This window comes from Larus michahellis, chromosome W, assembly GCF_964199755.1.
Source record: "Larus michahellis chromosome W, bLarMic1.1, whole genome shotgun sequence".
Lineage (NCBI taxonomy): Eukaryota > Metazoa > Chordata > Aves > Charadriiformes > Laridae > Larus > Larus michahellis.
The window spans coordinates 25,984,095-26,009,100 of NC_133929.1; the positions used below are offsets into that span (position 1 = coordinate 25,984,095).

Genomic DNA, 25,006 nt, shown 5'->3' on the forward strand with positions numbered 1-25,006 from the left:
TGATGGATGGACTGTTAGATGAATAAGGAGTTGTCTGGATAGCCATGTCCAAAGAGTTACAGTCAATGGTTCAATGTCCAAGTGGAAACCAGTACTGAGTGGTGTCCCTCAAGGGTCCATATTGGGACCAATACTGTTTAATATCTTCATTAATGACATAGACAGTGGGATCAAGTGTACCCTCAGCAAGTTTGCAGATGACACCAAGCTGAGTGGTGCTGTTGATAAACTAGAGGGAAGGGATGCCATCCAGAGGGACCTGGACAGGCTTGAGGAGTGGACTCATGTGAACCTCATGAGGTTCAACAAAGCCAAGCGCAGGGTCCTGCACCTGGGTCAGGGTAATCCCCAGTATCAGTACAGACTGGCTGCTGAACGGATTGAGAGCGGCCCTGCAGAGAAGGACTTGGGGATACTGGTGGGTGAAAAATCGGACATGAGCTGGCAATGTGCGCTTGCAGCCCAGAAAGCCAACCGTATCCTGGGCTGCATCAAAAGAAGTGTGGCTAGCAGGTTGAAGAAGGCGATTCTGCCCCTCTATTCCGCTCTGGTGAGATCCCACCTGGAGTACTGCATCCAGATCTGGGGTCCCCAGCACAAGGCGAACATGGACCTGTTAGAGCGGGTCCCAGAGGAGGGCTATGAAAATGATCAGAGGGGTGGAGCACCTCTCCTATGCTATGAAGACAGGCTGATAGAGTTGGGGTTGTTCAGCCTGAAGAAGAGAAGGCTTTGGGGAGACCTTATTGCAGCCTTTCAATATTTAAAGGGGGCTTATAAAAAAGATGGAGAGAGACTTTTTACCAAGGCCTGTAGTGTCAGGACAGGGGGAAACAGTTTTAAACTGAGAGAGGGTAGATTTAGATTAGATATAAGGAAGAAATGTTTTATGATGAGGGTGGTGAGACACTGGAACAGGTTGCCCATAGAAGTTGTGGATGCCTGTGATGCAAATGGTAATGCAGTCTGACAACATGTTATAAAACATAGCTTTGCTGAGGCAGTAGGAAAGATGAACAACAATGCATCATTACAGAGACTCAGCTGATCACTAATAGCAAACACAGGATCATAAGTGATGCCATGGCTCTGGTGGACTGCCAGGGACACTTGGTGTCCAGGTCATCTGACAGCAACAGCCAATTGTGCAAATGCCTTTTGAATGTAAGAGTTGTGCTGTCCCATGGCTCCACCAATGGTAGTGTGATTTGAGAGAATCATACCTTACGTAAATAATGCGGGTGGCATTCTGCCTATGCTGCCAATGTCAGTCAGGGGGCAGGGTGTCGGCAGTCTGTCTACACTGCTGATATTGGTCAAGGGGCAGGGTGTCAGGAGGCAGAGTGTCAATCATTGAAAGTGTTCAAAGTCAGGTTGGGAGGGGCTTTGAGCAAGCTAATCTACTGAAAGATGTCCCTTCCCATGGCAGGGGGGTTGGACTAGGTGATCTTTAAAGGTCCCTTCCAACCCAAACCATTCTATGATTCTGGCTCCTACCACCTGCTACTGGTGGTAGAGGCGGGGATGGGTAGAAAAACAAAGGCATGTAAAGAGAAAGCTCTGATCTCTGTGCCATGCAAGGCAAGGAAGCAGCTGAAAATAGCAGACTAGCGGAATCCTTTGTTGTGAGGTGATTGAGGTAAACTTGGAATGATATACATATTGTTTACAAGTGGAAAGCAACATGGCATGAGGGCAGAGCTGATGGGAGCAGCGCAGGAACCTGTGTGGAACAGTGCTGTGTATAACCAGAGTGCTGGGTGCAGGAAGCACTGTGGGGTGTAGGGGCACTGGTCACAGTGCAGAATGAAACTGCCCTCTGGTGTGTAGTTCTGGTTAGGGGGGAGGGAAAGAGGATGGGAGGACTCCGTAGCCTACAGTGTGGGGATGTGCTGGGGATGTAGGAACACAGCTAAGCTGTTTTTTCACACGTAGTCCAATTCAGGCCCCAGTAAGGAAAAGGTTCCCAATCCCCCAAAAAAACCTTTTTGTATCTTGTATCTACTCAAGCTAGCTCTAAACCTGTTGATGACAAAAACATGATCTCTGGCACTGAAAAGGTCAACAGCACACAGAGTCTGTACTTCCATTATTTTGCAAACTTTCAAATCAAAACAATTTGATGGCAAGAACAATATGGCAAGAAGATAAGTGCAGTGCAATTCATTAGCTCAGCACGCTATCTGCAAGAGAGGAGATAAATATGGACTTGTACATTCAGGTGCATACACCAAGATGGACATCCAAGAAGAGATCAACTGCCATTTAGACACCCAGCATTTGGCCATGTTTTAGGAGTTGAGCTGTTCTGAATATTCAGTGACAACTATACTTGGAAAATCTGTTGTCATCGCGGTTTTTTTTAAGATAAGGACAGTTCCAAGCAGGGACACATTTTGGCTATCACTCATTTGAAGGCTTAAGACGTATCACAATCAGCTTAATTAGATAAATTCTGCTAGATACCCAGTTGTCCCAGAAGAAGAAAAGATGACAGTGAAATATGAGAGATTTATATATAAAAGAGACTCTACTACTCCATTGGATTTACAAGCTCTTTAGAGTGGAAATCTCTTTGCTGCTAACAGATATATTTCTATCTGAACTCTTTCCGAGTTATATTTTTTCCTACTAATTTGGATTTTTTAGAATGTTTATTTTTTTAACTACTCTATGACTGAGGAATGCTCATGTCCTGAAAATCCTCAGAATATATTCAGACTATTAAGTGATCAATGCTTTTTTTTAGACCTATAGACATGTTGTACTTTCCAAGATAATATTTTCTGGCACAGGAAGGATCGTGTCCGACACAAATATGAAATCATCTGACCAAACCACAGAAAGTAATGACAACAATCGTCTAATGGAAGCACACATTTTGAATAGCCAAGAAAATACTGAGAAATAGATCCAGGAAAGCTCTCATATTCTGAAAGAAAAGAAACCACTGCCTCTGGCATCTGACAATTTGATCTTTGCTTTTTGAACTGGCCAGTGAGAGAGAGTCCAGTAACATACAAAATGTGTGATTTGAAATACAGAAGCAACAGCCTCAAACTAGGCAGTACATCAGGTGATGTGATCACTAGTGATGTGCCCGCCCCCCTCCCCGGAAAGAAAAAACAGCAAACAAAACCCAAAACACCCCAAAACAACAAAATTTCATGAATACCAATACCAATTTCATTAAGGGCATTACAAGAAGAGTGGGTTATATGCTACTTTGCATAAAAATCAATCTTTAAGGTTTTCTGGCAAATTTGGTTTGGTAGAGGACTACCTCTAAAAAGGTAAAGCAAAAACACTGAGAATCCCAGCAGTAGGTTGCATATGTACCTGCAACCATAGAATTTATATGAACATGGTGCCTTCAGAACAGGTTCCCAAATACATAAACCCAGACACTTCTTAAAGGAAACTTTCCCATCTGGAATCCCTTACAAATATTTTTTAAGGCATTTAAGGTATTAGCGAGAAATTAATATTTTCACTTAAATTTTTATTAATTAGTTTAATATACTTTGAATTGTACTGCAAAGTCTTTTTGAAGCTTAAGTGAGGTGCAAGGCACAAGAATCATAGAAGTAGAAATAGGCTATTACCTCACCATCTGTAATTTGGGCAGGATGCCTTAACTGGCATGACTGCTGTACTCTAAGCATTAATTTTCACATGGGAGTGATTCCTCTCCCTCTATAAGAGCCATCTTATGGGCATAAACATGGTGGTCACCATGGAGACATAATATCCTGTTATTTGGAGGGCTGAGCAATAAATGAGATTTGCTGGCTTGTCAATTAGCACTCTGCGAGATCATTTTATTTGGGACTAACCTGATTATAAGACTGACAACTCTATATCAGGCTGGGTGGAGAATGGATTGAGAACAGCCATGAGGAGAAGGACTTGGGGGTGTTGGTGGATGAGAAGCTCAACATGAGCCAGCAATGCACGCTCACAGCCCAGAAGGCCAACCATATCCTGGGCTGCATCAAAAGAAGCATGGCTAGCAGGGCGAGGGAGGTGATTCTGCCCCTCTACTCTGCTCTCGTGAGACCCCACCTGGAGTACTGTGTGCAGATCTGGAATCCTCAGCACAAGAAGGACATGGACCTGTTGGAGAGGGTCCAGAGGAGGGCCAGGAGTATGATCAGAGGGGTGTAGCACCGCTCCTATGAGGACAGGCTGAGAGAGTTGGGGACCGCGGAGACCAGCTTCAGGGCAGGTAAGACTGCGCTGGGGAAGGGATCTGCAGCGAAAAGGGCCAACAAAAAGCTCTTTTTGGGGCTTTTGGAAGCTGGCAAAAGCCCTCGGCCTGTGCTGAGGGCTGTCAGCTAGTGAGCGGGCTGCTGAGTGAGCCTGGGGGTGGAGCCAGCACCTCCCCCAGTTGATCAAGCCACCAGGTTGTAAGAAGCCTCCGGAAGGGCAGGGACTAGTCCCTGGCCACAGAGTGAGCAACCAGTGCTCACCCCAACTGACCTTCGAGTCACAAGGTGTCACTTGCGTGTAGAGATCCAGCCATGGTTGCTACCCGGTTGAAGGCTGCTGTTAAAAGAACTGTGGGCACCCAGACAGAGGCCCCACGCAAACATATGGGCGTCCAGGCCTCTGGCTGCAGAGAGTGCCGGAGCCTGGCACTTGCGATGGAGGGCAGCAGAGACACCACCTGTGCCAGATGTGAACAGGTAAATGATCTGCTCATTCTGGTGGCTGAGCTAAAGGAAGAAGTGGAGAGGTTGAGGAGTATCAGAGAATGTGAGAGGGAGAGTGACTGGTGGACCCACTCCCTGAGAGAAAGGGAACAGGTTGAGGCCCCACACAAATCAGAGGACCCCCTCCCCTCTCGTCACCAGGCAATAGGAGGGGATCGCAGAGAAGAGGGGGAATGGAAACAGGTCCCTGCTCGGGGAAGCAGGCGAATCCCCTCCCGGCCCCTCCCACCTTCCCAGTTACCCTTGCAGAACAGATATGAAGTCCTGCAGGAGGAACTGGCTGTTGGAGAGGAGGATGATACACCCAGGCCAGAAATGTTAGAAAAACAAAGTCCCCATGGACCCAGCATCACCACTGGCTCCAAAAGGAAAAGCAGACGGGTCATTGTTGTGGGTGACTCTCTACTGAGGGGGGCGGAGGGGCCAATATGCCGTCCTGACCCACTTCACAGGGAAGTCTGCTGCCTCCCTGGGGCATGGGTCAGGGATGTGTTGGACAAACTTCTGGCCCTAGTAAACTCCTCTGACTATTACGCCCTCTTAGTATTTCAGGTGGGTAGTGATGAAGTGGGTAGAAGGGGCCCAAAATCAATTAAAAGAGATTTTAGAGCCTTGGGGCGGCGGCTTAAGGGATCAGGAACGCAAGTTGTGTTCTCCTCTATCCCTTCAGTGGCAATCACGAATGAGGAAATTAACAGGAAGAGGCAACAGGTCAACTCATGGCTCTGGGAATGGTGTTATTAGCAGGGCTTTGGGTTTTTTGATCATAGGCTGCTATACGAGACACCTGACCTGCTGGTGGCAGGTGGGATGCACCTGTCCCAGAAGGGGAAAAGAATTTGGGGGCAGGAGTTAGCAAGGCTCATTGACAGGGCTTTAAACTAGATATGAGGGGGGGAAGGGGAGATAACTGGGCCTGTCAGGAATAAACCCAAGGGAGGCATGCCAGGGCTTGAAGGATGGTTGACTAGCGAGGACTCTCACTCTGCCATTTCATTTGAGAGAAGGGAGAGACATTTAGAAATCATGGAAGCACCTGAGAGGGGTCTGGTAGGAAATGGGGCCCACACTCACAAAAAGGTGTTGGAATCGTTAGCGCATCTGAAGTGCATCTATACCAATGCACGCAGTATGCGCAATAAACAGGGGGAGCTTGAAGCCATGATGCACCAGGAAAACTACGACATAGTGGCTATCACAGAAACGTGGTGGGATGCCTCTCACAACTGGAGTGCCACAATCAATGGCTACAAGCTCTTCAAGAGGGACAGACAGGAAAGGAGAGGCGGAGTGGCCCTGTATGTTAGAGAATGCTATGAGAGCTCAGAAATCAAGTATACTGATGATGGGGTGGAGAGTGTTTGGATTAGGTTAAGGGCCGATAAAGCTGATATCGCTGTGGGAGTCTGCTATAGACCTCCCAACCAAAGCAGTGAGGCGGATGAAGCTTTCTATAAGCAGCTGGGGGAAATCTCGCGGTCACTTGCCGTTGTTCTTGTGGGGGACTTTAACCTCCCGGATATCTGCTGGGAATACAACACAGCAGAGAGGGAACAATCCAGGAGGTTCCTGGAATGTGTGGAAGATAACTTCCTCACACAGCTGGTAAGTGAGCCGACGAGGGAAGGTGCCCTCCTGGACCTGCTTCTTGTGAACAGGGAAGAACTTGTGGGGGAAGTAAAGGTTGGTGGCCATCTAGGGCACAGTGATCATGAGATGATCGAATTTCTGATTCTTGGAGAAACAAGGAGAGGGGTTAGTAAAACTGCCACCTTAGACTTCCGGAGGGCAAACTTTGACCTGTTCGGAAGACTGCTGGACAAAATCCCTTGGGAGGCTGCCCTGAAGGATATAGGAGCCCAGGAAGGCTGGACATACTTCAAGAGAGAAGTCTTAAAGGCACAGAAGGAGGCTGTCCCCGTGTGCCGAAAAACAAGTAGGCAGGGAAGGAGACCGGCCTGGCTAAATAGGGACCTTTGGCTGGACCTCAAGAACAAAAGGAGAGTCTATGACCTTTGGAAGAGGGGGCAGGTCTCTCATGAAGACTATAAGGATATAGCGAAGCTATGCAGGGAGAAAATTAGGAGAGCCAAAGTGCAGCTAGAGCTCAACCTAGCTACAGCTGTTAAGGATAACAAAAAATGTTTCTATAAATCCATTAACAACAAAAGGAGGATTAGGGAAAATCTCCCTCCCTTATTGGATGCAGAGGGAAACATAGTCACAAAGGATGAGGAAAAGGCTGAGGTGCTCAACGCCTACTTTGCCTCAGTCTTTAGCAGTGGAACTAGCTGTTCCCTGGGCACCCAGCCTCATGAGCTAGGAGACAGGGAGGGGAAGCTGAACGAGGTCATCACAATTAAAGAGGAAGCGATCAGTGACCTGCTACACTGCTTGGATGCACACAAGTCTATGGGACCGGATGGGTTACATCCAAGAGTGCTGAAAGAGTTGGCAGACGTGCTCGCCAAGCCACTTTCCATTATCTACCTGAAGTCATGGCTAATTGGGGAGGTCCCAATGGACTGGAGGGTAGCAAATGTAGCACCCATCTACAAGAAAGGCAGAAAGGAGGATCCGGGAAACTATAGACCTGTCAGTCTGACCTTGGTAGCAGGGAAGGTCATGGAGCAGATCATCCTGAGTGCCATTACAAGTCATATAATGGACAAGCAGGGGATCAGGCCTAGTCAGCATGGGTTTATGAAAGGCAGGTCCTGCCTGACGAACCTGATCTCCTTCTATGACAAGATGACCCGATTATTGGACGAGGGAAAGGCTGTGGATATTGTCTACCTAGACTTTCGAAAAGCATTTGACACTGTTCCCCATAGAATTCTCATGGAAAAACTGGCTGCTCATGGCCTGGATGAGCATACGATCTGCTGGATCAAGCACTGGCTGGATGGGCGGTCCCAAAGAGTGGTGGGGTTAAATCCAGCTGGCGGCCGGTCACAAGTGGTGTCCCTCAGGGCTCGGTGTTGGGACCATTTCTGTTTAACATCTTTATTGATGACCTTGATAAGGACATAGAGGGTATCATCAGCAAGTTTGCAGATGACACAAAGCTAAGCGGGAGTGTTGATCTGCATGAGGATAGGGAGGCTCTACAGAGAGACTTGGATAGATTGGACCGATGGGCCAATGCTAATGGAATGTGCTTCAACAAGGCCAAGTGCCGGGTCCTGCACTTGGGCCACAACAACCCCATGCATCGCTACAGGCTTGGGGAAGTGTGGCTGGAGAGCTGCCTGGCAGAAAAGGACCTGGGGGTTCTAATTGACAAATGGCTGAACATGAGCCAGCAGTGCGCCCAGGTGGCCAAGAAAGCCAATGCCATCCTGGCTTGTATTAGAAATAGTGTGACCAGCAGAAGGAGGGAGGTGATTGTCCCCCTGTACTCAGCACTGGTGAGGCCACACCTTGAGTATTGTGTCCAGTTCTGGGCACCTCAATACGAGAGAGATATCGAGATGCTGGAGCGAGTGCAGAGGAGGGCAACGAAGCTGGTGAAGGGCCTGGAGAATAAACCACAGAAAGAGCGGTTAGACACTGGAATAGGCTGCCCAGGGAGGTGGTGGAGTCACCATCCATGAATGTGTTTAAGACTCGTTTAGATGTGGTGTTAAGGGATATGGTGTAAGGGAGAACTTTGTAGAGTGGAGTTGATGGTTGGACTCAGTGATCCCAAGGGTCTTTTCCAACCTAAATGATTCTATGATTCTATGTTCAGCGTGGAGAAGAGAAGGCTCCAGGGAGACCTTATAGCGGCCCTCCAGTATCTGAAGGGGGCCTACAAGAATGCTGGAGAGGGACTTTTTACAAGGGCCTGTAGTGATAGGAGGAGGAGTAATGGCTTCAAACTGTAAGAGTGTAGATTTAGATTAGATATTAGGAAGAAATTCTTTCCTGTGAGGGTGGTGAGGCACTGGAACAGGTTGCCCAGGGAAGTTGTGGATGCCCCTTCCCTGGAAGTGTTCAAGGCCAGGCTGGATGGGGCTTTGAGCAGCCTGGTCTAGTGGGAGGTGTCCCTGCCTAGGGCAGGGGGGTTGGAACAAGATGATCTTTAAGGTCCCTTCCAACCTAAACCATTCTATGATTATATGATCTCCCAACTTCATTTTGATGTATTCGTGTATGATTTTTCCCCTTGCTAATTTAGTTTAGTTTTTTTAAAAAATCAAACTACATAAACAAGTTATGTGGATTGATATTTCTTTCTTAAAATATTTGGGTTTTAATTAGTGAGGACAGGACATCAGGTTTGATAACAGACAACTTAGTCTTGTGCACCCACGCTTGGTAAAATGGCCTGGGTAAGAACAGACGATAAGATGCTAATGTGAGTAGGTGTATTGGGTCTGGCTGGGATGGAGTTAACTTTCCCCATAGAAGCCCTCGTAGCACTGTGCTTTGTATTTGTAGCTAGAAAGGTGTTGATAACACACCGGTGTTTTGGATACTGCTGAGCAGTGCTCCCACAGTATCAAGGCTGTCTCTCCAACCCTCCCTGCCCCCAAAGGCCATTAGGCTGGGGGTGGGCAAGAGATTGGGAGGGGACATAGCTGACCCAAACTGACCAAAGGGCTATTCCATACCATATAACGTTATGCTCAGCAATAAAAGCTGAGAGAAAGGAGGAGGAGGGGAGGCATTCATTATTCAGGCATTTGTCTTCCGAAGCAACCACTACACATACACAGCCCTACTTCCCAGGAAGTGGCTGGACATTGCCTGCTGATAGGAAGTAGAGAATAAATTTGCTTTGCTTTGCTTCTGCGTGCGACCTTTGCTTTTCTTCACTAAACTGCCTTTATCTCAACACATGATTTTTTCATCTTTTATTCTCCCTCTGTTCTGACGAGGAGGGAAAGTGAGAGAGTGGGTTGGTGAGCACCTGGCAGTCAGTCAAGGTGAACCCACCACAGTGGGTGAGTGTAATAGTGGGTGTGAATGGGACACCCACAACTGTCTGAGAGGGCATTTGCCCTAAATTGACAACAATGAAGAGGAAGATGACCATCACCTGATTTAAACAGCAACCAAGGAGTTATAAAGAAACTTTGTAATTACAAAGGACACTCTATTGGAATTCCCAACATTATTCCTTGGGCTTTTTTTTGGGAGGGAAATAATTTCAGCTACTCCTTCTGAACTCCATCATCATATCCAAAGGAAACCCAAACAAATGAAAAAAGCCCCAAATACCCCTTTATGGCATATATCACCAATCCTCATGGCAACATTAGGGAATGGAAGCTCCCTATGAAAATAAGTTTCAGTAGGTAAGCCAAGGGTTGGCATGGCATTGCCTGAGGGTGGAAATGCTTGTACACTAATGCACGCAGTATGAGAAACAAACAGGATGAACTGGAAGCATTGGTCATCTCCCAGAGCTACGATATCATTGGTGTCAGTGAAACTTGGTGGAATGAGTCCCACAGTTGGAGTGCTGGGATGGAGGGCTACAGGCTGTTCAGGAGGGGTAGGCAGGGCAGGTGAGGTGGAGGTGTTGCACTATACGTAAGGGAGAGGTTTGACTGTACAGCCCTTACAGTTAGTGATGATGTGGTGGAGAGCCTCTGGGTGAGGATTAGGGGGATGGAAAAGAAAGGAGATGTTGTAGTGGGTGTCTACTATCAATTGCCCAGCCAGGATGTAAGCACTGATGAGTTATTCTATAAGTAATTAGGAGAAATTTCAGAATTGGTAGGCCTTCTCCTTATGGGAGATTTCAACTTCCCAGGCATCATCTGGGAATATCACGTTGCTGTGATGAGCAGGTCCTGGAAATTCTTGAAGTTTGTGGAGGATAACTTCTTGTCACAAGTACTCAGTGAGACAACTTGGAAAGATGCCCTCCTAGACTTGCTATTTGTGAATAGAGAAGGACTCATGGGGGATGTGATGGCAGGTGGCTGTCTTGACCACAGTGATCATGAAACGGTTTAGTTTAGAATTTTCAGTGTAATGACAAAAAAGGAAAGCAGAGTTGCTACCCTGGACTTCAGGAGAATAAACTTTAAGCTGTTTAGGGAGCTATTTAGCAGAGTACCTGGGGAATCTGCTTTTGAGGGCTTAGGAGTTCACAAGTGCTGGCCAGTCTTTAAGAACCACCATTTAGAAGCACAGGAGCAGGCAATTCCACTGTGTCGTAAGTCAAGTAAGCGGAGCAGAAGACCAGCTTGGCTGAACAGGGAACTCCTCTTGGAACTCAGGAGGAAAAATAAATTGCAGGATCTCTGGAAGCAAGGTCAAGCTTCGCAGGAAGATTACAGAGCTGTGGTTCGCATATGCAGGGAAAAGACACAAAAGTCCAAAGCTCATTTAGAGTTGAAACTGGCCAGTGTTGTGTCAGACAATAAGAAAGGCTTTTTAAAGTATGTTAATAGCAAGAGGAGGTCTAAAGAAAACATTGGACTGATACTTGTTGAAGATGGTCACCTGACTAATAGGGATGAAGAAAAGGCAGAGGCATTCAATGCTTTAATAATACTGATAGACCTTGGGCTGCCCAGCCCTCTGAGTTGGAGGACTACGACTGCGGGAACAGTGACTTTCCATTTGTGGACACTGAAATTGTAAGGGACCGGTTGTATCAGCTGAATGTTCATAAGTCCATGGGGCCTGATGGGATTCATCCCAGAGTGCTGAAGGAGTTGGCAGAAGCTACAGCAGGACCCCTCTCAATCAGCTACCAAAGGTCTTGGGAGTCTGGGGAGGTCCCCACTGACTGGAAGCTAGTCAACATTATTCCAATTTACAAGAAGAGAGTGAAGGAAGACCCAGGAAACTACAGACCTATTAGTCTAACCTTAGTACCTGGACAAATTATGGAGAAGATCATACTGGGGGGGGGGGGATAATTTCAGCTACTCCTTCTGAACTCCATCATCATATCAAAAGGAAACCCAAACAAACAAAAAAAAGCCCAAAATGGCATATATCAGCGATCCTTGTGGCAACGCTAGGGAATGGAAGCTCCCTATGAAAACAAACTTCTTTGATGGATGTTCACTCTCACCGATCTTGAACTGGTATATGTAAACTGTGGCAACAGTGTTCTTTTAGAATTTGCCCCTCCCTGTCTCTAGGAAAGTATTAAATTTACTTGAAAAAAAGGAAGTTCTATAAATACTGACTTTGCAAGCAAAACACAGGGTTCCATCATGCAAAGAGAAAGCAAGTTCTACTTCGATGAAATATTTTTATGCAATTAACAAACAAGCCAAATAGGACCATTGGCTATAGACTTTCAAGTCTGTCAAGATGTGCTCACATTTTACCTCCTAGAAAAATCAGAACATTAAAAAAAAAATTCCTTACATCCTCAGACTCAAAGACATGGCAAATCATTTTGTATTGCTTTTTTCCATCTTGGGAGGGGTGAGATGCTTCCACATTGTCCCGGGAATTTGATCGCGGCATTCGTCTACGAGCCATCAGAACAACTATATTCCCTATATCCGCAATGTAAGAAATGGTCCTCAGAGGATGATCCATCATAGTTTCCTGTAGGATATAAAAAAAGGTATCAGATGATGTTTTAAGCAAATTTTTATTACACTTTTGGTGTTTTATAAAGAGATTAATGACAGTATGACACCTTTATTAAGAAAATGCCTACAAAAAGGAAAAAATCTCCTTTATGAAAGGAGGTGCCAAGAGGAACCAACAGTCTCACTTTCAAAAAAAGTAAACCAAAAAAAAGCACATTTTGAAAATGAAAGTTACTGTGGAAAAGAACACAAAGACTTGGGTATCTTGGCCTGAACACACACAACATGCTGAGGACTAAGGACTTCAAATTAGTTATCACAACCAAATACTTTAGGCTTGTCTGGGGACAATTGATACTTATCATATTATGATACTAGACTGCCTAGAATGACGTATAATGTGAACAAAGCTTCTTATCTTTTGGGCTGACTGCAATTAGCATACCTGCCAAATCAGTCAGACAACTCTGATTAATTCCATGCGTGACATGGTTCTTCAGCATAGATTTCTGACCAGGAAGTCTTGGAGGGAACTATAAGAGCCAGCACTCCCTGAAAGTCAAATTTTGGCAGGTAGACAAAGTCTGTTTCAAATGACTATTATTGTAACACTGACAAGGCCTGACCTGGCAAAGGTGCTTCTTTGTCCATACCTGTGTGTCTGCATTCAATACTTTTATTCTCTGTGTAGAAATGAAGAGGTCCACTTCAGTCACAGGTTGAGATTCAACTTCTGGAGCCTGCAAATAAATGGAATAGGGTCAATAACATTAGGTAACACCCTTAATAATGATATTAGATCACAAACAAGACATAGTCACCAGAACAGCAATTCAAAACAAAGTATTAGATTGCAGAAGCTAAAGATAAACAAAAACATATGGAAACACTGTACTAGATATGGAAGTCGGTTAGATGCAATTTGTAAAATTTTTAATCCCATAAAAGCCACTCTTACCTCCCTTCCCATACAGGGGCTTAACAACAGTGACTGCTCAGAATAATGGAAAACTGTGTATCACGGGTGCAGTTTTAAATAACTTAGAGTGCGGTTCTGGCAAGAGGGTCTTCACTGTCAGACAACATACTATTAACGTGCTAACTCCCTCCAGAAGCTGTACCTTTGTAAACAAAAAGCAAATGCTTGCAATTTTAAGTGCCTTTTAAAAAATCTGATAACTTTTAAGAACTCCATAATCATAACATATTACTAAAATATAGGTCAGTCAGCATATAATTGTGTGTCTATACTTTTTTCCTCTATTTGACACAGCTGTGAATGAAGCAAAACTCTCTATAGAGGAATAAAAAGTACTTTTTTTTTACAGTTTACAGAATAAAACCTTTGACACATCAGTCCTATTTCTTTGGTATGCATTTCCAGTACTACCTGTATCCCTTTGATAAGTCCAATCTTTATCCTATTTCTAACACAAAATGTCTAATGATAAGCAACGGATAATGACGGCCAAACAGGCAATTGATTTCTGAGAAATGTTAACTGATATGGTAGCTCAGAAATAATCCTAAAAAAACTTGCTGGATGCAGAAAAGCAAAGCACCAAATAAAAAGGCAAAAAAATCCAACAAAGTAAACAAAAGAACAGACATAACATCAAGCTGATGGTGGTTGTACTGCATCTTCTTCCTGCCTTTGGCTATCTGGGCCATCTGTTTAGCATGCAATAAACAGAGATGAAAAATAGTTAGAGAATAACTTGCAAATACTCTTAAGTCAAACAGGAATCTATACACTAATGCCAGGGCTCAATCTATTAGCTGTTCTTGATTAGTCTCTGCTTAGATTAATTTCCTCCTCTTCTTTTTGGATAAAGAAAAAAAAAAAGCTTCACGTTTAACAGTTTTTAAAAAATGAAGAGAGATCTGCACCAGAAGAGTATATAAAAGGATTTTTTTCCCCATTTAAACATTACTCTGAAGAAACAGTTTCCTCCCCCACTCTCCAAGAGCCTTTCCTCGTTTACAGCAGTACAAATTGAGAGTGGCTCCTCCAAAGTAAAGTCAGTATAAGATGGAAGAAAAGAATCCCACCCATTCTTATGCCAACTTTCTAAGATTTAAAGAATTTAAATACAAATTGCTTAATGGTTTCACACACACATGGAATCATAAATCCCAAAGCTTGCGATCTTTAATCCCGAACACAGAAATATGTTACATTTTCTGGGAAAAAAAATGGAAGTTATATCTGACTGAACCCTTCTGCCCCCAACTACATCTCCTCCTATGCAAATACACCCATGCATTTGGAGACCAGATTTTTCTGTGACACCTTCATAAGGATGTTTCATCACATTCTTCCAAGAATGGGGAAGATAATATACTTCATAAACACGTGAAATTTTCTCTTATCATGAAGCAGTATTAGTGTAACTCTAACTGCTCTATACTGAAAGATATTTCATCCTAATCCCATGAAAACCTCTTATGTACTATTACTGTGACAACAATGATTGAAAATAAGCATCATTGCCATTCTATTGCTTTGCAATTGGTTTAAATATAAACCCAAGGACTCTAAAGACCTGAACTTATGGACCTGCTTATTGAAGAAATGCAAAATTCACCCTACTGGCAGATATCCTTTTTACTTCCAAGATGAATATCTTTTCTTAGATAATTAAGTTAACAGGTGTTCTGTGAGGGGGCAAGGGCCTATTATGCTAAGGTCTTTTATGCTCAAAATATTGTTTATAGTCAAAGAGGAAGCACACCTTTTTAAAAAATATATATATTCAAGAATTTATTGTTGGTATAATAGAAGTCTTAACAGTCTAACCATTATTAGTCCAGATCTAATTATTACAGAAAAAGAAAGAATAATAGTAAAGTTGAAATTGTTATACACCCACTCCTTAGTTTCTACCCCTGTTCCTGGTGTTGTGTTCACCCTTCCACTGCTCCTCTTGGGCCTAAAGTTTGTGGTTTCATTCTGGTGTGGGGGGGAAGGGGTGTGCTACAGCAATTTGTCAGCATCTGGAGTCCCTTCACCAGGAAGAATATGATATTCATGTTGGTGGCGTCTTCTTCACTCCAGGATCCACTTGGAGTAATACGTATATGTTTGCTAACATGCGTTTACAGTCTTTGCTCTTTCTTCATTCGTCTGCAGCTCCAGGTTACATCCAAATTTACTATATATGGTGGCTTTTTACAGATGCTAGGTACTATTTCAATATTCTCTGTTACCTATAAAATCAGTTTTGTCCAGCTCCAGGTCTGCATTTCTTTAATTGACCACTGGTGACTTTATAGCCATGGGGTATCCAGTGCCAAAAGCCTGTGCATTCTTATCATCCCATGCCTGTACTCCTCTACACTGCATCCTATGTCTCCAATTCTCAAGCCCCCTGCTACCATACCAGGCCTGTATTTCTCTACACTACATTATTATGCTAGAATCATAAAACCCATTATTATGCTAGAATCATAAAACCATGGTGGCACCGTACAAAGATAAACAAAATAAAATAATATTATCCATAGACACCTGATCAATTTTACTTTTCCGATTGTCTCCCCCATTCCACCAGGGGGGAGTGAGCAAGCAGCTGTGTGGTCCTAGTTGCTGGCTGGGGTTAAACCATGACACAGCTAAACCAAGTTAAACAAAGCTATGGGAAGATCAAGAAAAGTTCAGACAGAGCAGGTCCGACAAACTTCAGTCCTGAGGCCTTGCAAACTCAACACAAAACTGCCAATGGAAATACAGTATTAGAGGACTACAGGATAACACTTTATAGATAAAGATTTAAAACTAATTAGTATTAGGAACTGCAAACAAAAAGCCTGAATCATGGATGCATTCAACATTTTATGTTCGTGCTCACAACTTAAGTCTGCCAGATTTACTTTAAACCAGTGTGAAAGCAGCCACTGAAACATTAGATTCTGTTTCTTATTTACAAATAAAACCAAGCATTTTCATATTTCTAATAATCTTTTTCAAATAGAGAAATATGCTATAGTTTGCTATCACCAGGCTATTGCAAAAGCAATTGGAACTGGCTCATACTGAAGGCTCTCCATTAAATTAATTGACAATGACATTAAGAAATAACATACATATCCTGAACAACAGCTTCTGCACACACTGGTGTGGGATAATTGATTCCCATTTGACCACTGGTTAAAACTGAAACTGCTGTTGACAGCAATGATGAGATTCACACCACTGTGTGTACAATTCTGTGGTCACCGGCAGAATTGGAAAAATTACAGAAGAAATTCTTCAGGCGGTCAGGGGAATCGGAAGTTGAGTATGTGTGGCGAATTTCTCTTGCGGGGGGAGACAGAATTATGTTAAGTGAGGAGGAAGCCGGAGGCTATCGGAGACCAGGAGTACTTTTAATCACCATGCCAGGAGATCATAATTATTCCTTAACTGCACGAGCAGCATACTGGGCAGGTGGTATAAATCCCCAGGAGAGAGGGGAACTGCTGGAGATTAAAGCTACAGGCTACTCTGATCTGACCGAGGCAGTACAGAAAGCAGCCTGCATACAAGTGATGTATGACAGAGATGCGTTAAGGAAATCCCCAATGCTAGCTCCCATCAACCCAGCACGATTAACCCCTCTTATTTGCGGTCTTCCTGATTGTCTTAAGATGTTTGTAGCAAATGCTCAGGACCGCATACAAGCTGCTTGTGAAAATGCTGGTCATGGTCGTAGACAAGATCAGCAAGCCCCTATACCCACCTGGAGCGAGTTTGTACAAGAAATAGATAGGTATGGATGCCAAATGGGCTGGGTCAGTTCATCCAGTGGAAAAACCCCAGATCTTGCCTGGCAGGTACTAGCAATTCAATGGCTCTCTAATAAATGCTCTGAACCTACTATTACCATTCCCGTTAGACCCTGAAAAATATTGGTAAATTTTCTCATTGATACTGCGGCCCAAATCACTAAAGAAACAGCACAAGCCCTTGGCATAAAACCTGGCCAATGCAGGGTTAAAGTCACAGGAACTGAGGGAGTAGTGAAGGAATTCCCCACTGCAAAAGTAACTCTCTGGTTTCCAGGGGAGCGGAGATTAACCAGAGCAGAAGTATTAGTCGGTGCCACGAACACTGACGTTCTAGGATTTGATATACTGTGTGGACGAACGTGGAAACTCCCAGATGGAACTGTGTGGAGTATTGCAGGAAATAAAAAAGAATTGGGCACAATGAAATTGAGACTGTTAGAAACATCTATACCCTTATCCCCCTCTAAAATCACTGATGCTTGGCAATATCCATTGCCAGCAGCAGCACTCATGGGGATTGACAGTGGTGACAGAATTGGAAAAAAGAGATATCATTAAAAGGACTCATTTGTCTTACAATTCAATGGTGTGGCCAGTAAAGAAACCAACCAGGCAATGGCATTTCACAGTGGATTATCGACAGTTAAATGCTAACACTGCACCTTTAACTGCTGCAGTTCCAAACATCGCTGAGATAGTAACATTAATACAGGGAGCTGCTCATCCTTGGATGGCTGCCTTAGATGTTAAAGACATGTTTTTCATGATTCCTCTCATTGAGCAGGATAAAGCGCAGTTTGCTTTTACGTGGAGGGGGATCCAGTATAATTTTAACAGGCTCCCGCAAGGATATAAACATTCCGCCACTATGACTCACAATGCTTTGGCTAAGGTTTTAGTGGAGATTCCTGTTCCACCTGACAGTACAGTATACCAGTATATCAATGACATCCTGATAGGGGGAAAAAGCCAAGAAAGTGTAAAAGACACAATGGAAAACATTCAAGGAGCACTAATCAAATTAGGATTGGAAATTCCAGACTCAAAATGTCAGGGACCAGCACAGGAGATTAAATTCCTGGGAGTCTGGTGGATTAAAGGAGCTGCCTCTATTCCCCAGGACACCCTAGAAAAAATAGAACAGGGACAAAGTCCATCTAGTGTAAAGGAGTTACAGCAAGTTTTAGGAGCCTTAAGTTATTGGTGTAAACATATTCCTGTTTTTTCCATTATTGCTTGTCCCCTATACAATTTGCTCAAAAAACGAAAATCACAGGAATGGACTGAACAGCATACAAATGCACTAGAATTGTTGATAAAAGAATTAAGGCTATTCCAACAGCTTGGTCCTATACATACGACCAACCCTATCCACGTAGAATGGGGATTTAGTGAGCATGGTTCTCATTGCAACCTATGGCAAAAGGGGCCAGAAGGGTTGGAGAGACCGCTAGAATTTAGTTCCCACTCTTTCAGTGATACTGAAATGAGATATTCAGATTTGGGAAAAGGTTTACTGTCCCTAGTCAGAGCAGTGCAACAGGCAGAACGAATAAGGAGAGAACAGAGCGTGATCATTCGGGGACCCTTCCGTCTCCTGGATGTAGTCTGTAAAGGCACGGCACCGCCAGCTGACATTGCCCAAAAACCCATGGTTCGTAAGTGGTGTGCATATCTAGAAGGCATTAATGAAATTATGCCAATTACCAAGGGTAATGTTAAGATGTCTAAACTGCAAAAGGACATAGACAGTACTCTGTTGTTCCAACCTGCACCGAGAAAACTATCTCCCATTCAGGAAGCGCCTCTTCTGGAGGAAGACAGTGATCTGGATGGAGTCTGGTTTACTGATGCATCATCTCATAGGGAGAACAATGAGCAGAAATACAAGGCTGTAGCACTGGAAGTAGCAACGGGAGAAAGAGTGACCAAGACAGGTGAAGGTAGTGCACAGGTAGGGGAGCTTAGAGCAGTCCTGTTAGCCACACAACATGGTGCTAGCTATATTTATACTGACTCATATGCTGTCTTTAAAAGAGCCACCGAATGGATAGGCCACTGGGCAGACAATGATTGGCCAGTGAACAGAGTCCCAGTTTGTCAAACCAACAGTTGGGAGCAACTGTTAGAGATCGGAGAACAAAGGGTACTACACAGTGGTTGGGTAAAAGGACATGATCATTCAAGCTCAATCACTGCCTAGTTCAAACAGTCACACGGCTGTGACAAATTGATGTCATGAATGATGACCAAGAATGGGAACGCTGACTCAAATGGCTACATGTTAAGCATGGCCACACCGGACGAGCCGATTTATATCAGGAAGGCATATCCTGAGGATGGCCTGTATCAGTCAAGCTATGTGAGCAAGTAGTGACTGCCTGTTCACAATGTCATTTACGACTTAATAAAGACCATCCAAGTAAAGTGCCTCCCCTACACATTCAGGATAAGAAAACATTGTGGCATTCCTGGCAGATAGATTATATTGGTCTGTTGCGACCATCAGGTGGGAGTAGAAGTTATATCTGGTCTCACCATGGCCACTGACTTTACATCGGCCACTGGGGAAAACACAGTAAAAGGCCTTAAAGGATGGTTCAGTACACTTCCCCTTCCAGAGGAAATTCAAAGTGACAACAGCTCATGCATTACAGCTACCATGGTACAAGACTGGGCCAAGGAAGAAGGGATTTGTTGGGTATTCCACGCTCCCTATTATCCTCAGGCTAACAGCATCATCGAATGCAACAACGGATTGGTTAAGCGTTTTGCAAAAACTCGTGAATCTGGGTGGCATTTGCGATTGTATAATGCCATCTACCAGTTAAATAACAGATGGAGCAGAGATGGCTGCCCTAAAATGAAGCCTTTTGTGTATCTGCTAATACAATCACCCAAAAGTTCATACCAAGTCAGGACAATATCCTACAGGATTTTACACCGGACAACCTGTACTGGTGAAAATGCCTCAGATTGGAATGGTACCCATGGTGTTAACTACACCTAAAAATCCCTATACATGGGAAGCCAGAGATTTCCCAGGAAAAGTACACCAGATTAGCACCTGGTGGATCTCACCTTCTTTTTAACCCTGCCAGTTAAGTAAGACCGAGCATGTTTTCTTTCCTTTTCTGTTCACAGGAATCCTGAATTAACTGCACGTGGATGGATGGATTAGCCTATGCCAACCTTGAATGCATCCAGGGAATCTTGTTGCTTATTCTAGCAATAATATTATTTTTAATGTGTATGAGTATCTGGAGACCCAAGTTTTAAGATGACAAACAAACAGGTTGAATTAATGATATGGTATTTCACCCTGATCCTAATACAGTTTCCTTTGATTTGTAGCCAGAAGGACACGGAATGGCCGTGGTCCCAAGTTTATGTTAAATACATTGGGATTATGGGACCATACTCCATCAATGAAAACTTAAACTTAGCTACTGTGGTAATACATAGAGCTGAACTGTATTCAAAACACGAGTAGAGCTGGGATAAGGACAGTTGGCTTCCACTCCCGAGGGGAAACGCGGGAGAAGAAATCCAGATAGGGTGTAGATTGATCAACAGATCCACACATGAAAAGGTCACACAAATTATAATATCCGATACACTCTCAGTCCCAGTAACAACAAAGGATTGTGTCACTGACAAGTGGGACTGTTGGTACAACTTTGCTCTGGTGAAACCCACTATTGTGACTTGTCTCTGGCAACAGAAGCAAATACCTATCCACCACAGTAGAGGGCTATCGTTTAAGTTCAAAATAGATAGATATGATTGAACCTGATCCAACTACACAACCTAACGCAATCACACACACTCCATCTGAAACACCTGTCAGTTACCACACAGAAAGGACTTTTATCACACTAGAATGTGGAGTTAGGAATATGCCCATTTTCACCATGGTGCCTGATGATGACCCTTGGGACCATACACTGTCAAGATACCCTGCAAGTGCCGGAACACCACAAAGCAAAAGGGACTTAAATCTCTTCACTCTAGTGTTACATGGAAACAATATTTACTTAAAAGATGAATGGAGTTGGAATGACTCTCTTCGGCTGGTTAGACTCCAAGCCATTCCAGGAGAGAAAATGCAAATCGGTTGCCGAGTAATTAATGGGTCTACCTACCATAGGCCAACCGAAATTAAAACAGTTTACGCTGATTCTTCCAAACTGGAAGACAGTAATAGTGAGTGTCACAAAATAACAGAATCAAATTCAGATTGCTGGTATAATTTCACCTTCACCAAGCCTATAATTGTGTATTGTATTTGGGGCTATAGAGGCACAGAATTACTATTTGAATTTATGATTGATACAGCAACATCTGCGCCAATTGTAAAGGATGAGAAACCTCTGTCTCCACAAATTTCTGAAAATGTACCAACTCAGCCTCCTATTAGTCTAACTCCTTACATCTTCAACACCAGTCCTTACATAATTAAAAATACAGGTCAACAGCAGATGCTGTTTAATCCATCATATTCCCTCAAATGAGTGGAATTATCAGTGCAGATTAATATCTCTGTGGTCAAACCTACCTGTTGGCCATTCCTGAGTACATCTTACGCAGGATGGTCAGCATGGTTACACAGATGGACTCTCATCTCTCCAAAATGATCAGACCAGTATCTTAGAAACTGGACTAGGCCTCTTAAACAGCACGGATGCTGAAGTACTCACAAATAAACTAACCACAATTACCAGTGACCTAAATAGATTGAAACACCCTCTACAATCTTCTCTTTCAGCTCTGGGAACTAACCAATGGCTTTTATCAGATATATTACCTCAGTGGGGAAAAATTGATGAAAAAGACCATCAGCTGATTGTAGATGCACTTGATGTGGTCCAAAACAATGTTTCTCTAGCTCTTAGTTGTATCCAAGCTCAGCTGTGGATGCAATCAATGGCAGCTGCAATTATAAGGGAAGGTGAAGAAGGCACCTTACGTATTGAAATTCAGAAAGTAATTTGGGATAACGCAATCAAATTCGAGAAGAAATTTAAGTCTTGGTGATGTCTAGTTAATTTCACTTCTGACCCCACTGACGGTAAAGCCACAGCTTTTGTTTTGACAATATGCAATGCTTCGGTATACACCATATACACAATCATTGCGCTGGGGTTGAATCGCCATGGAACTATACTCTGTCCCATAGAGCATAGAGTATGGGCCCAGCAGAACAGAAATAAATGGCAAACTGTCGATGTTGATGCATGCATGATATGAGAACAACAAGGATTCATTTGTGAAAGTAATACCATCAAAACCCAAGACATTTGTCTTGACACCGAACAAAAAGTTTGTCATTTCGAAATACATCCCAACGAAACCCCAGAAACGGTACTTGTATATACTGGAAAACGATGCGTCTGTATGAGAACCTGTTGTGATTCTATAGTCATAGATAATACCACTGTAAATACCAGTGATCACTCTAATATTTGTAATTTTGTCAAGATTATAGGATGCGATTTTAGTTACTCAACTAACTCCTGTAACCTCTTATGAACTGTTATGGTCTAACTGCACACTAATCCATGACCTGCTGCTTGCCCCTGTTGGAATGAATCTCACTTTGGTGAGAAGACTGCTACAACATGAAGACCTAAAGCAGCTGCTGTAGCGAGTTCAAAAAAATGCACAAAAACCTTTGATTATTGTCCATCACGATGTTGAAGAAATACATCGTGTCTTCGAAAGAGTGAAGAAAGATGGAAAAGATGAATGGTGAGACATTTTTTTTGGATGGTCACCAACTGCTGCAGGAATCTTCAACAAGGTGCTTCATCCTGTTGTTTTATTAATACTCACTGTATTGTGCTTTGTTTTAACAATTACCTTGTATGTTAGACTTTGGATTATGATGAAATGCTTAACTCACCTGTTATGCCCACAAGATGTATATGTATTCGATAATACCACAGGAATGCATGTGATGTCCCCAATTCCTTCTAAATATCGTGAAGCTTGAGTGACTATAGTCATGGGGTGGATTATGTGGGATAATTGCTGGAGGTGACTTAGAAACTAAAGTTATGTTCACATTTTAAGAAAAGGTACAGCGTTGAAGATACTTCCAGGGTGGAGTGCAGCTGATATGCAAGGAATGTATTCCACCGTAGTTCCCTAGGCCGCATAACCTGCAATCTTAGAGTCATCAGATTCTAAGATGGTAAAAAAAGGCATGGAGAGTGGGGTGGTGTGAAGATACCGTAACCAAACTCTGTGCATCAGTGCAGGGAATGGGAACTTATGGTACTATGAATACTGATAAGCTGCATAGGTGTTACCCTGAGCCAACAGTTGTTTATTTTTTGTAAAAATCACACCCTTAAGTTGAACTTTGCTCATTTATAATGTCATTATAATATCAAAACACACCTCCATCCTAAAGGCTACCTGCCTCCAAGGTGCGACCACCCCTCACTGAGTCTGTGCTCTGAATTTCTGCTAGTCTATACCTTTAAACGTGAAGCACGGAAATTTTACACCAATCATAACAAAGGTATGTATGACTGTAGTCATTCAAGCTCCACCTGAAAGATAAAAAATAGTATAAAGATGGCCTAAGAACAGAGAGATGTTAGGGAAGATACCATCGCAGACAAGTCAGGAAGACACCATCACGAACCATCGCTAACTTCTGGGACCAGTTGATGAGCTGAGCCTCTCTTCCCCTCATAGGGATGCCTATTGGGTGAGATTCGAACACTCAGCTATACCGAGCGCTTCCCCGGGAAACTTAGAAATCTCTATATAGAGTTGTTCTATGCTACTATATTACTCGAGTTGTTTTATGGTGATATATTACTTGCACGTGCTTTGCAGACAGTGTATTATCACTGGCAATCCAAAAGAATCTGCAATTCTGTTGCCTCAATAAACTGCACTATTCATTAATCTAGTCGAGAGAGTTCTCATTGAACGCGACCAAACTCTTTGAATCTGGTCATGCTAGTTCATTGAACACGACTAAACCAAAAGTGCATCACGCTATTGTGCATCCGTAATCATGGTAGTTCAATACATTGAACGTGACCAGAACTATAGTGCCAAATTGGGCATCACTCAGAATCTAAGCCCAGCCACCCCCAGCTCCTCTGATATCTGAGGACAAGATGGAATGCAAGATGGTTTATTTTCTGCCAAATTCCTTTACCCTTTAACACAACAACTGGTAGGATTTATTTTTATTGTTTTAAACTGCACAGATAAGCAATTCTAACTGTTCCCCAAAATCAGATTCTTTTCCAGACAAAACTAGAAACTATACACTATACAATGATGGGTCTCACACATGAAAAAAGAAAAGCACGTGTCAAAAACAGAAAGGAAAAAAATCTTGAGCTAGAACTCCACAATGCAGACATCATGTCAAAGGTGACTCAAAATACCCTATTATGCACTTCATTCAGGGCTCTGCACTCAAATTCAATGGGAACAGCATCAGACTGCAGATTTACTTCAGCTTCTTAGTGAATGATTTTCTAATATTTCATAAAATTAATGTAATGGTATGGAACAGCTACTCATGTTTAAGAATGTCTTGGGTTGAGCGACACAGGACTAATTTCTCTTCTAACGCTGGAGAAAACTCCACTTTTGGAAGACTCTAGTGTCTGAATTTGGGAAAATATTTACTTTATAGCCAGCTAGGCTATGTGGGATTCAAGGTCTCAGTGTTTTCAAGCCTTGCCAGGTACAGGAATGAGGAGGAGCAAGGCCTGGGCATTTGACCCAGGCTGGCCAACAGGATTATTTCATACCATAAACGTCACATTCAATATAAATTAGGAAGTTTGCTGCACAGTTTCTCTCTCCCTTGATGGTGGCAGTCCAGAGAAACTCCTTGCCCCGGTGCCGGACCCCTGAGCCCTTCCCTTCCTCCTGAAGCCGTTGTACTCGCAGTGTCTGACATTTACTGTCCACTGCTGGGAGTGCACAGCTTCCTACTGATATAATTGGTTGAGTATAATTCTTGTATATCTTATATTAGTA

At 43.4% G+C, this 25,006-nt stretch overlaps 1 protein-coding gene and 1 pseudogene across 4 annotated transcripts in view; one reads left to right on the plus strand and one right to left on the minus strand.

Annotated features, from left to right (window-relative positions):
* The window catches only part of LOC141735569 (amyloid-beta A4 precursor protein-binding family A member 1-like), a 36,484-nt gene that overhangs the window by 5,799 nt on the left and 5,679 nt on the right, over positions 1-25,006 (minus strand). The window contains exons 1-4 of one of the 4 annotated variants that reach the window (XM_074568580.1): positions 21,792-21,818; positions 12,868-12,954; positions 12,660-12,766; positions 12,042-12,227 (exon numbers count right to left, since the gene is read on the minus strand). In XM_074568580.1, coding sequence (XP_074424681.1) covers positions 12,042-12,221 — 180 coding nt within the window. In that variant the 5' untranslated portion in view covers positions 12,222-12,227; positions 12,660-12,766; positions 12,868-12,954; positions 21,792-21,818. Of the gene's footprint in view, positions 1-12,041; positions 12,228-12,659; positions 12,767-12,867; positions 12,955-21,791; positions 21,831-23,604; positions 23,816-25,006 lie in introns of those variants that run through there. The other 3 variants (XM_074568577.1, XM_074568579.1, XM_074568578.1) reach the window with 3 other exon arrangements.
* LOC141735610 (uncharacterized) lies at positions 15,821-22,979 on the plus strand (annotated as a pseudogene).